Genomic DNA, 13480 nt, shown 5'->3' on the forward strand with positions numbered 1-13480 from the left:
TTCTCCAAGTGAATTCAGCGAGAAAAAAAATGAGACAGGGAAGGTAAAACGCCTTGGAATTTCGAGACTTCAGCCCTTTGCGTTCCTCGGTTTCTGGCTTTTTTTATTTTGGTTTTTTCTTGGCTGTCGAATAAATTGCAAGCGGAAATCAGCTCACAGAACTCAACAGGCTTCCCTTTTCCTGTGGTCAAGTGAAGTCACTTAAAAATTCAACAGGGGGAATATATACTAGTCTAAAGGCACACACGTGCCAGCTAAAAAACAAAAAAAAACAGACCGAGAGACAAATAGAAAACAAATAAACAAACAAGAAACACATTTGTTAGACGAAAGACGAAAGCCGCTGGAAATATGCATAAACATAATAATAACAAGTCATTTGCATATTCATCCGACATCGGATTGAAGCCTAAAACCATAAGTCAGCCATTGAGACCTAAACTTATTGGAATCACTCGCCAGATACTTAATATTTGTAGAAAGGCGAAAACTGTAAAAATAATCGCGCGACAAATTTATGATTAAATGAGTGTTAGCTCGCACAATCCCCCTGCACTTTGTGTCCACCTGACCCATTGTGATTGTCATCGATACGAGTTCATTGTTTTCGAGGGAGAAAAATCGGATTTGAAAAATGCCTTAGTGACGCTTTAAAGGGTAAGGGGGAGGCTTTTGGGGGGCATGGTTGTTGCCAGAGACAACAACAAAGCGGCTTACACTTTGTTTACAATGTTGCCTGGCTATTTTACAGATATTTCCCACCCCGCGCCCGGCTGCTGCGTCAATATTGATCCATAAATAACAGATCCCCCGAACCGAGGCTTGAAACTCCAGGGCCCAAGACCGAAAAACCGAGACCAGCTCGAACATTAGACGGCCGAAAGAAGAAGATCTGGCCGAGCGGTCACGTCTCAAGTGAAAATGGTTTTTAAGTGGGCAATGTCTAGTGAAAATTAAACTGTCCCCTGGGCACGTCAACGCCATCATCGCAGCTAAGCCCCGGCCAAAAACTGACCAGAGCTGACTTGAGCAGAGATGAGCTGGACCAGCGGACATCTTCTTTAGACCCTTGGATCGGAACCCAGGGATCACGAGAAGCCGCTAAAACAGAGGTGGAAAAGGGGATGGGTTGGTGGGAAAAAGATATATGGGTAGTAAGAACGTTCTGACACCCTTTGGTGAGATATTTTAAAATATATATCTAAAAAGAAAAATCATATGTGTAGGTACGTGTTTTTCTACTACTCCCCAATTTCTTTTTTTTAGTTATAAATGAAAAATAAATACTATTTTTAAGACACTTAAAAATGTATTATATTATTTGTTAAAGGTTATTGAATGCTTTCTGGTCACTATTAACATTTTTAAGAACATAGCCATAAATCTAAATTTATTTCAGCAGTTAATAATGATTATTCTATTGTTATGAGTTCTGAAAAGTCCATAAATAATTTTATTTATAAATGTAAATGCCAAATGCCATTATTTTAAAACGACTGTGTGCTAAAGAATTGTTTTAAAGGTGGGAGTATAACAATAAACAGGTTAAGATTGTATTTTTCAATCTCACAAGGCAACTTGATAATATGATCTAGACTATATTAAAAGCAATAAACAATCTGTACAATTGAATGGCCACTTTTAAATAAGATATTGTATATTTCATCAGTAGCTTATGGAACCCTTAATCCCCGAAAGAGACCAGGTATCTCCCGAGAGAAAAAAGAAAAAAGACCGAAAATCCAAAAGTGTCAACTCTAATTGCCTTTTGCTTGGTTTGTGCGCCGGGCTCTCTGGACCAGGTCCGTTTCTTCCCGCCAGAAGAGAGTCTGCGGAGCCGGGAGAATGCCGATGCAGATGCCTCCCCCTACCTTTTCCCGCGCCCCCGCGAATGACAAGTCGGGCTCTTTTGGTCAACGCTGGTCGTCAAATATTTGAGGTTGACTTTGGCTTGCGCTTGCGCAAATACTAATAAAATTTCGGTTAATTTTTTTAACTCGACACGCACACACACTCGGCGATCTGTCCGCCTGTCCATGCACACTCGTATTTTTTTATTTATTTGCCGTTGCCGTTGTCGCGCACTTGACTGTAATGGATTTGTTGGCATGAAGATATTTCTTTATTATTATTATTCGGTTTTTTCGCCGTCGCTTACTTAAAACAATTTGGAGGAACTTTCCTCCTCCGGCCAAGTGAAATGACAAACAGCAGGGGGTATATTACATAAATTAGGCACTCGCCGAGATCTGGAATTAAAGTGCAATTCATATTTGAGATACTCGGCGGATTTATGGCCGCCATTAGTTCGGGGGTGGTGGTTTCGCTCTGGAAATCCGGCAAGTGGAGCTCGTAAACAAACATTACAATTAAGTTTTATGCGACAGACATTTGCGCTTATAAACTCAACGAAAATATTGTACTGGCCGCGGCGAGTTGCAGATTTCCAGGTGGAAAACTGGACGACTGAAACCTGTTGCTGGCCCGCTTTTCGCATTTTCCACTTTATGAGTTGGCCTAATCAAAAGCAGCGACAACAATCGAAAGATCTGTTTCCTTGGCTGACTCAGAGGTAATCAGGTGGCTTTATGCAACGCCCGTAAATTTCCTAACTCGATCCACCCACTGACCACTCCAAGAGCTTATCAGCCCCCCAAACTTATCACCCGAAACCACCCGAGCCACCCACTCAAAAGTGGGCGTCCGGTAAATAGAATTGTGTTTTTTCCTAGGCGAGAAATTCATGAATTGCGACTCGAGCTGTGACGTAAATCGAAGGACAGATAGCCCAACGGATCGGGGGGCTATATGTGCGTATATAGCCGATAACAGGCGACCATGTGCGGTGGGTGGCCGCAATCGCAATCGAGCAATCGAGCAATCTCCTCTCACGATTTTAACTTTGTTTTCGTTTCTATTTTCTACTCTCATAGCCAGAGCACTCGGCACTTATTCATATGTACTTTTTTTAATGCTCATTCAATCCGTAATCAGCGATCTATGTAGTCCAATGACGTTAATTGAAACTACTCGAGATTAAAAGTTGTTTTCAAGTACGTGCTGCGGCGGTGGCCCCACCGAAAAATAATTCACTTCATTGAGGACTGCGTGTGGTTGCCTGATATGCCAAAAAATATAAATATAAAATACAGAAATGCCCGCGGTGGGAACCCGGCTATCTACAGCAAACCCCAGACTACAAAATCTGCCGATAAAATTGCGGTCGATCTGGGAATGGGAATTTTAAGGGAGGAAAGATTATGTGTTCTTTTTTTATTTTAACAGTTCCCATATTAACATTCAAAGAATGTCATTTGTATTAAGAAATTCGATTTGATTATTTTTATCGCCTTTTGCAGTTTGGAAGCTTATCAAAAGGAAATAGTTTCGAAATTAATCTTTCAAATTCTTTACTGACTATAATAACCATATTAAGTGAGTAATAGCTTCCTGTTATGAAGGAGTTCTAAGAATAAATGCTTTTTGTTTAAAAATTTTAAAATAGAATTGAATTTAATTCGAGTTTATAAAGAGTAATTTAAAATTCAGCAAGTTACACATCTTTTCCCTAAGTAATCCATATATTATGTAGGACAAAATGGCCATCAAAAATTCCTAGGAACTGGAGCCGAACTGCCTGCTAATTGAAGGGGTGTGATCCGTCCGCGATCGCTTTGATATCTCCTCCTCCGCGGCAGGGCTCTAATGAAAAACAAAACGTTTATCAAATGCATGATAACGACGCATGTCCAGGGCCGACTTTGTGGGCCCTATCAGATGTCGAAGATGTGGGCCCCAACCGCAGATCCCGGAGGTGTTAAGTCTCTTGCCAACTGCGGCAGACATCGCAGTCTTTGTTTTATTGTTTAACGCATTCCAATTAACATCTCCAATGATCTGTCTGATTGTGTGTCGCTCTTAACGCACACGTGATGATTGAATTTTAATTTCAGCCCGACTTGGCAACTCTGGGCCAAAAGCCTTAACCCTTTGAGCTGCGGTCCACCTCCATAGCCTCAACGGAGTGTTTTCTTTTCCGAACCAGGCACGACTAATCCAAATCAAATGGCTTCTCCAAATCAATTCGTTTTCAATCGTTTAAAGTTAATTAACGCGCCAGAATTTTATTTCACTCTACACATTCCTCTTTCACTGCTCCTCGAACCGATTCCTTTGTTCTGTTACACGCTTTTGTTTTGCTGTAAATTTATTTTATGTTTTTCCTTTCTAGCTTTTTGTTTTTCTGTATTGTGTGCATTTTATTTTTATTTGTATTTTGTGTATTCTTTGTATTTTTTGTATTTCGCTCAACGTCTCAATTTCAATGCGCGCTCTTTTGTTGCTTGTATTAAAATTGTTAATTTAAGGCTGTGTCAGAAATAAATTAACCACTGAACCAGGGACCTTAAGTCGACCAAAGGGGGTGGGGTTGGTGTTTTTTTTTTTTTTGGATTCCATTTACTAGCGAGCCTGGCTTTTGTGTGTGGAAAATGCAAATTGCCATTGACTCCGGGGTCTGAAAATGGCGACGTGCGGGTGAGACTCCGACCAGCGAACCACCTGAGACACCTTCGCCAGCTCCGCCACCTCTTGCACCGAGGGAGCCTCCGAGTGGCCGCCTGCTTTATATGCCAAATGCAGTGGGACAGCGGCAGACGTCGCCGTTCGTCATATAAGGTGCGGTGCGTATAAGTCAGCCGCGTTGGAGGAGCAGGGAAAAAATCAGTCGACATATTGAGAAATGTGCAATAGCCTAATGCCCATTTAAGGCAGCACTTTTCATGGCAAGTTGCATTTATCGCCGATCGGATCGGAATCGGAATCGGTTTAGAGCGATCGATCAAGCGTTTGGCGTTTGGCGTTTCGGAGACAGGTCAAAAGCAAAGCCTCGAATTTTGGTCTAGTACTACGGACTACAAATAACAGCCTATGCTAATGGTTAGGGGTGTAAAACATCCAGGAACCATCGGAAAAGAACCGCCTTTTAAAACCCCGTTCTCTGGCCATCCTCATCGCAATGCCTTTAAATGGTATAAATTACCAATGAATGACATACGATTTAATTGCCTCGACTAAGTAGCAAGTAGCGACTAGCAACTAGCAACTTGCAACTTGCAACTGGCAGCCAGCAGCCAGCAACCTGCAACTTATGCTGCATACAGATCAGTTGATGTTGCTGCCGCGTCCCGAGTTGCTGGAATTAATTAATATTGCACTTTTGAAGCGCGTGCATACAAATTTGTCAGCCAGCCGGCCAGTTCTGCGGCTCAGGTGTAGACAATTGGCATAGTTCACATAGAGAGAGTGGTCTGCTTTTGGCCAGGATGGGCAATTAAAATTCCCCGCTGCTGGCTAAAACTGGAAGTGGAACTGGGGCTAAGGGTCCCTACCTATCTATCTGTCTATATGTTCTGTGTGCGTCAATTTGCCAGGCACACGATCTGCAGATCGGCGATGTCAAGTTGCCGCGGCGATTGACGTCAATATAGATGGAGGTACTCGGAGTGAGATGATGATAATGATGCCTCTGGAGGGGGCCGGTGCTGATATGAACTCATCAGATCGGTCCATCATTCATGGGTGCAATCGATTGCATATAGCCGATTGTATCTGTATAGCCCCTATCTGATATTACGCTGAGGCGGCTATGGTAAACCGATCTCTATTCGTAACTGGAGCCGAGCTTTGACACATTTTGGCCAAACAGCTGAGGCTGGCGTTTCTCTATTTCGGTTTCTGTATTTTTTTTCCCGCCTTATGACTAAGCCGTCGGCAAATTGAGCGATCTCGCAAACTCACCTCTGTCTTTTTGTTTGTAGGAGGGGGATTATCCAAGCATTATCCAATTTTCAGCTTTGCCTTGGGGGCAAACACATTTAACAAATATTTTTTAGGCTGCGTTGTGTAAACTCTAATTGCTAATATCAAAATATCACACTTTATTTTTTATGTATTTCATTTGTGCTTATGCTGCGTTTGCGTGTTTGGCTATTGTGTGTTTTCGGCTATAATTGATTTATATTGCTTAATGGGTTGTAAGACACACACTTTTCACTTGGTTTTAACGGATTTGGCAAGTTTAGTGTCGGATTTGCGGTTTAGATACTTTAGGGTTTGCCACTAATTTTCGTGTTGCTGTTGCACGCGCGATCATTATTGCAGTTGCTGTTGCAGTTGCAATTGCTGTTGCTGTTGCTGCTGTCGTGTTTCGCGGTCTCGTCGCGTCAACGTGCGAATAACAAATAACGAAAACGTACGAAAAGATTTTCACTGCAAGAGGTTGGTTTTCCCGACGTGGCGTCGTCGTCGGCGTCGGCAGAGCTTCGGCAGCACCACCAACCGAACCACCGAAACCAAACCACCAACCACTGAAACTCTCTTCGGGGAGAGAGCGAACCACGGAGAGAGAGTGAGTCGGAGGAGGAGAGTGGGGGGGAGTCTGGCCTGGTCTGGAAACGCACTGCGAAGATTTCGATTCGTTTTTGGGCCGAAAAAGACGCGTCTTGCGTTGGTAGCACTGAAGAATTCGCGGCAGCGCGTGCGGAGCGTCGATGAACCTGAACCGACACTGCCCAGCAAGAAACTGACTTCTGAGTAGAATCGCCACTCGTTCAGCGGCCACACCACGAGCACCAATACCAACTCACCCGCTTGAGACACCCACACCAAGGCAGGCGGGCGTTCGTATCTGTGTGCGTGTGTGCCCATTGTGCGCTGAATGTTGGACTCTCATTCGCCGGATAAAGTCGCGAGAGAGCGAGAAAGAGCAGCACGTGCAGTGGGGATTTCTCTAGTTTTTTTCTCCTCTCGGTGGGAGCTGCTCAAAGAGCCTCCCCTCCCTCCGCCCACAACCCCCTCCCCCCGCAGCCGTTGTTTATGGCTGCGTGGGCTTCTAATTGCTCAAAACTCTATGCCAATGGGGGCACTCGGCTGCATTTGGCGCTTTTGGGTCGCCAGTTGCGAGCTGAGCTCCGAATAGGCACCTCCCACTTCCACCGACTGGCGTTATGTAACATCGAGTGCGAAGATAAGCCAGCGGAATCCAAGCGGGTGTCTTCTGCACTTTCCGAAGGAGCCAAAAGTAAATACTCACTGGTGCAACCCACGAGGGAGCTGGCCTCTGTTCTTGGCTGGCTTTCAGGTCACGTTACCACAGGCTTTAAATACAACTTGGCACTAAAGGAAGGCTTATCTTTGAACTTAAACATTTTAGGGAAATATAAAAACTAATGTTGTAAAAATGTTGTTTATGTTTTAATCCTATATTTTATCTGTCTGATATCACAGCTAGTTAAGAAGTTGCACATCATTTGATTGTAATTACTTTTTCAGTAAGTTGTTTCATTAAATCTTGAAGAATCGGATTTTAGAGGGAGCTTTTAAAGCAACTACTTAACTACATAATGATTCATTTTAATACATTTTTATTTGTTTCCCTTCTCAACTCATTTAAAGTTACTGGAGGAAATACTTCAGATACTTATAAGTTTAAGTAAATAACAATTTAAGGATTTTACAAAGTTAAAGGATTGTTACAGAAAGAGTGTAGTGTGTTGTTCATTTGTTCATAAAATATGAATTATAAAAATATTGAAAGTAAGGAGCCCAAGCCTTTTTTTGTTTATGTATTTGGCATAGACAAAAATATAACTCTTTGAATCAAAAAGTACCTTTAAGGTTGTAAGCTCATAATTTGTGTAAAACAAAATTTATTTTTTGTTTGTTAACACACTCAACAATCTAAATTCCTTTTAGGCCCAATTGCATTAAAAGAAAATCTCAGTCGAATGATTTTGAGCCGCATTGAAGGTCCGGATAAAATCCCCGGATAAACTCTCTCGCCTCTGAGTCTTGTACTCACACAGATACACTTTCCGCTCTCTCTCTGTCTCTCTCTCTTTGCTCTCTTGAGAAATGAAATGCCGGCAAAACAACTTCACAGATACGGATACGATACCTGAACTTGAAATGCCGATGCATTCGATTCAACACGAGAGAGTGAGCGCTCTCTTTGCCCAAGGTGCGTATGTGTGTGTGACGCAGCTGCCGAGGTGTAAGTGTATCCGTGTGTGCGCCTCCGTCCAGGTGTGTGCGTGTGTCTGTGTGTGTTTACAAAACAAAACCGAATTGGGAAAAAACAAAAAAAATACAGCAAAAGCATGCCAAGGCAGCAACAACACAATTTGTGAATGAACGAATAGTGGCGCACTCACACAGATACTCAACCCACACCAGGAACCCGGCCTGCGTGTGTGTGTGTGTGATTGTGGGCAGGGAAAAAACGCGCTTACGCGATTCGTACAAAATTCGTTGGTCTTTTGAAAAGAGAAGCACTGCAAAGAGCCAAAAGCCACAGAACGTAGGTGTTCGGCTATAAGTTATATGCCATATGCCATGGGTATTATATATGTACATGCCGATATGCAGATGTATCTGTGAGTTATTGAAACGAGACGGCGACAAAGGAAACCAAAATGGTGTAGGCCAAGTGATCGGAGATCGGCGATCGGAGATCAGCGAGATATATCCGCAGCGAAGGTGTCACGGGGGGAGGGGAGGGGGGTGTCCAGTCGGCAGCCAACACAATCCCCAGATTGACAATGCTGATTTGTTGATTAAGTCGTTCGTCGGGCTGGCGACATTTTTAATACACCCGGTATTTGGGGACCAACAGGGCGTATTATTTTCCAAAAACCAATGTAAGCTGTTGTTAGGAGAAATATCATACGTTTGGATAAGCCTCTATTAGCAAGCTATAATAAAGTTAATGTGCTTAAGATACCTATTTGCAATGTTCCTTAGTTCAGACATAAATTTTTAAATTTAAATATTGGGGTATACCTAACAGCATATGAATATTTGAAGTGTATTTCAACAGGTTTTTAATATTGATTGTTCTACACTTCGAATAGATATATTTGCCAGGTTTTGAAATTCAATTTTTAATCTATAAAACAAATTTGTTCATGGCATGCATATGCTTGAGTTATTAAATGGAATAAGCAGAGTTTTAAGCTATCTATTGTTTTAAACCAAAGTTATTAAGTAAAATAATATTTTTATTTCGTTCCAGAAAGTTTTAGGACTTTGAAAGCAATCCAATTTTTTATAATGTTCATAAGCGGGTATCTTTAAGTCGAAACATTAAAGTTGCATTATTAAGTGATTTTGGCTGTACGTGTAAACGTAAGTACCATAGTACGCTAAGTACATTTCAGTGTCGCATATGCCTACGCCGAAAATGAAATAAAATAAATAAAAACCCCTCAAAACGGCAATCAAGGTAAAAGTTCTCGCTTCAGATCTGTTTTTCGATTTCAATGCGATTTGAGTGCAGCTGCGAGGGAATTTCGCAGCGAGATTCCTTTGCCTTTGTGCTGGAAATCTTCCCACGGTTTGGCCCAGTCATCGTCGTTATTTTCGCCCTCTCAGGCTTCAGCCTCCTTATTGTTGTCCTTGCGCCACCCCAGCAGCACCGCCGCCACCACCAACCCACCACCGCCGACCCACCCGATCGCAACCCACCACCACCGACCATCCGGGATCTCAAATCCCGTTGTGCAACCCCCGTAACTTTTTTGGCGGGAAATCTCCGCCTAACGTCTTCGCGCACAAAAGGCGGCCCAGTCAAGATCTCGGCGAGATCTTGTGTTCTTGTGGCCTGCGGCAGAGGAAACATAGAGGAACTCGAACCTTCCCTCGGGCGGAAGTTTTCTTTGGACTCCTGCTGCTCCTTTCTGCTCTTTCGCCCATCCAGTGAGTCGGATTTCTTTTTTTCGGAATGAGAATTAACGAGAAATTGATCGCAATGGGAGGCACGGAGGGGGAAAGCTGGAGGTCTAAAAGTTGATTTGACAAATTTAATACTCTAACAAGGAAAAACGAATAGTCGATGGCCTAGACAGCTTAAGGGAGTGCAAGAGGGATGGAGACATGCTTGCACTAAATCTGATTTTTTCACTAACACACAAGCCTATAGCGCCCCTAGCGGCGTGGTGGCGTATTAGGAAACACAGCTGATTTGCTGCATGTGGTGTTCAATCTTGATTGAGTTTGCAAAACTTTTATTTTTATTCGGTTATAACTTTAAGTGAGTTATCCGTTTTCAATAATTTTTGGCATGTTGATTGGTATTGATAATAAGAACAAAACCTCATTTAAATTTGTAGAAAATATTAAAAAAATGTGGGCATGTTTTTTTTTGTCCCTATAGGGCGGGTTTTAGTGTTATGGTCGTTTGTAGGCGTTTACCCAGCTAACCAACTTTAAGCAAGAGACAGTGTTTGGCGTTTTGTCCAATTTAACAACAATTTCCACCGAATACAAAATACATACATATATTACCATATACATACATAATATATTTAGCATTTTAAATACTTATGGAAACCAATGTGTAAGTGTTTGGAAACTAAGTAAAACAGCAAACATATAGGATTTCTTTCCGCATGCTTTTGACGTAGTCGTACTTTCGACTGTAGTATCATCGTAAACCTCAGGCGCTGGTACGTTTTCTTTATACTTGCCACGCACATTGCCGGGTGGAGAATACCTAACGACCATTATTTTCCTTCCGTTTTTAGCCCTGTTAGTAAATTAGTTGATTCGGAGACATTGGGCATAAATCAGTACTTACGCGGGGTTTTTTGGAGCTATACCCACTCCCATTTCCTTTGACGACCTCCATATAAGTGCAGTGTACTTATCAACAAGTGATTTTTTTGATTCCTTTTCTCCTGGCTCTTCTGATTCATAAGCACCACTGCCATAAGAATACCAATTGCTAACACAAGATTGAGATTTAAACTCGCATATATTTTCTGTATAATGGATATTCTTTTCATCCGATAAGATATAATCTGTGTGATCCTTGAACTTGGCTTTTGGAACAGGATCCATAAAATCATCCTCATCATCATCTGGGATGTCCTCGAATAAATATTGGTCTGGGACATTCAATGTAGCTAGATGCTTTGAGAAAAGATTATTAAGTTCGCAAAAAAATTGAGTATTTTGCTTACCTTTGCATAATCTTCGCAATCTTTACACAGCTTTTTAGACAAGGATAATTTTGGCATATCATTCATTTTTCTATATCTATTGTGCTCTTTCCAAACAGATTCCGCTGTCACAACATCACCCAAACAAATACAGTTGAGCTGAAGAAAAGAATATTTTCTAAATGGTCAAAACGTTTACTTTTTTTACCTTAAAAACAGCCAATAATAGAACGACAATTTTGTACGGATACATAATTTATGCCAAAAAACTGAAATTTTGAGGGTTGGTGCTGGTTAGTTGAAATGAAATATTTTTGAAGGGTACTAGATAGGTTTCTTAAAATTTATAATATAACATGACTACTAATAAAACAAGAGAAAACGCAATAATTTTTGGTATGATAATAAGAACAAAGTCATTTAAATTATTACAAAATATTTAAAAATTTAGGTGCACGGGAAGCCCAAGATTCTACATGCCAAGTCCCAACACTCTAGCTCTTATGGTTTCAGAAATCTCAGCGTGCATACGGACAGACGGACATGGCTAGATCGACTCGGCTAGTGATCCTGATCAAGAATGATATCCTTCATGGGGTCGGAAACGCTTCCTTCTACCTGTTACATACTTTCCGAAGAATCTAGTATACCCATTTACTCAACTTGTAACGGGAATAATAAAAAATGTTCGTCTCAAAAAAGGCAGTTTAATTTGCACAAATTATGATCGATACTTTTCAGTATTCTTTCTAAACCTGGATTAGCTGTTTATACATATTTTTGAGTAGGATTCAGAGGCATTAGCCTTGTCCTTTCGATTTGAAATCGAAACCATCATATATAAATATTTCATAGACATTCTCCAAATCTCTTAATCAAAAATCAAAACTTACTCAACTAGCTCATTAGCAGCTTTGTATATTATCTTTCTTAACGTCCGAGAACGAAGTATGGAAACGAACTTTGAAATTCTCTCTTTAAAAAGATATAATAAATTTTAATATTTACAATAATAATATTTTGGCCGATAAGTCATTGAATGTGAATATTATTTTAATCTTGTGGATAGAAATTCTTTCTTATACATTTTTCTCTGTGCATTCCACCAGTGCGTTGTCGTCTTTGACTTTCCCATTCATTAGAAGCGCCCAAACACAATTTTCAATTAAGCACGCAAAAACGCCAACATCCCAAGCAGAGCGACCAATGCCAGTCGCAATTTGCATTTGCAGCAGCAACTCGCGATGCAACAGCAGCAACATAATAGTAGCAACAGCAACAGAATAGTGGCAGCAGCAACACACAGCAGAGTGCAGCAGCTGCCGGCGCAATAACCATAAAAGCGAATGACATCTCGGCACCTTGAGGTGACGCCAACGGCAGGAGATCAGAGGAGATCTTGAAAAGGCCCAGATCGGGCCAGATATTTTAGTTGGGCGTTATTCTGGGGGTCAGACGGAGATGTCGCCGCTTATGCGCCAATTAAAAAATCTAATTTGCATGCGAATGCTCGGTTTCTCACCTCTGAGATTCCCACGGATAAGCGCACTCAGGAGAATCTCTCTTGGAAGACAAGAGGACCGTGATTTAAGCCGAACAGCTGTTTGGATTTTAATCAGGAAAATAAATAATAATTCCGCTGAGAAACCGAGCAAAACAGTTAGAAGAAAACTAACATTATTTAGACTGAAGATATCATATATATCACATTTTTATCTTTGCAGAGAGAAACTTTTGTTATAAAATTTACAAAATAAAAGAATAAATTGATCACATTCTGCCTTTAAAAACTGGATCAAATATTCCTTTAGAAAATATATGCAGCAAATTTTTTTTGTTTTATTTCGTTTAATTCGAAGGGAATCCCCTCTTTTTGTCCCCGAAATATAAAGCTCTATGGGAAAGTTTTCTCGCCTCACATGGTGTGATTGATGATACCACTGATGATGGCAAATTAAACTCAATCAAACGATTATGGATTCAATGGATGATTTACTATTTATTGTGGCTTCATTAGTACTCAGGTATCCTAAAAGAAATCAATAAAATAGCTTCTTCGCTTCAAACCAAAAGTATGCTCAAAAGCATTTCAATTTTTTCCCAACTTCCGCCCCTCTCTATAAGCATGTCTTGCGATCTATCATAACCTGTCCCGTCTGTTCGGTTTTTTAAAGCAATTAAGCCTTTCTTGCTGCTCATTTTTCTAAAGTTTTTTTTTGGCACAACTCTGAGATCTTATCACGGCACTTTGCACTTCCTCCAACACACGAGTTGCTATTGTTGGAGTTGTTTTGGAGGTTTTTCTGTAGTTGTTTTTGGGTTTAGCTACCAACATGAGCTTAAATCACGCGCACGCCCCGAAATCTTGGCCAAGATCTCACTTGGAAGACAAATTTCGAATGATTTACCTACAGCGATGGGATGAGATGAGTTAACCTTTACTTTTCTGCTGAGATGAGGGAAGTAGGCGGCTTGCGGGT

The 13480-nt window shown here is 41.2% G+C and overlaps 2 protein-coding genes across 2 annotated transcripts in view; both read right to left on the bottom strand.

The window, feature by feature from the left end:
- The window catches only part of klu (zinc finger protein klumpfuss), a 29058-nt gene extending 22479 nt beyond the window's left edge, over positions 1-6579 (bottom strand). Inside the window, exon 1 of the mRNA XM_036815640.3 lies at positions 5800-6579. The gene's annotated coding sequence lies outside the window, so the exon portion shown is untranslated. The remainder of the gene's footprint in view (positions 1-5799) is intronic.
- Positions 6580-10342: 3763 nt separating this feature from the next.
- Positions 10343-11344, bottom strand: LOC108018740 (Golgi-associated plant pathogenesis-related protein 1-like). The gene is made up of 4 exons (XM_017086314.4): positions 11209-11344; positions 11022-11159; positions 10637-10971; positions 10343-10585 (listed from the first exon to the last, which is right to left on the bottom strand). The coding sequence occupies exons 1-4, from the start codon at positions 11251-11253 to the stop codon at positions 10381-10383; spliced, it is 723 nt and encodes a 240-aa protein (XP_016941803.4). The 5' UTR covers positions 11254-11344; the 3' UTR covers positions 10343-10380.
- Between the last annotated feature and the right edge of the window lie 2136 nt (positions 11345-13480).

Source organism: Drosophila suzukii, chromosome 3, assembly GCF_043229965.1.
Source record: "Drosophila suzukii chromosome 3, CBGP_Dsuzu_IsoJpt1.0, whole genome shotgun sequence".
NCBI classification, from domain to species: domain Eukaryota; kingdom Metazoa; phylum Arthropoda; class Insecta; order Diptera; family Drosophilidae; genus Drosophila; species Drosophila suzukii.

What these genes read in the sequence shown, in the direction of transcription:
- LOC108018740 (XM_017086314.4), bottom strand. Translation starts at nt 11,253, where the DNA reads ATGTATCCGTACAAAATTGTCGTTCTATTATTGGCTGTTTTTAAG. An exon ending in TATTATTGGCTGTTTTTAAG is followed by an intron (nt 11,160 to 11,208) that starts GTAAAAAAAGTA and finishes TCTTTTCTTCAG; the next exon opens with CTCAACTGTATTTGTTTGGG. An exon ending in ATTGCGAAGATTATGCAAAG is followed by an intron (nt 10,972 to 11,021) that starts GTAAGCAAAATA and finishes CTTTTCTCAAAG; the next exon opens with CATCTAGCTACATTGAATGT.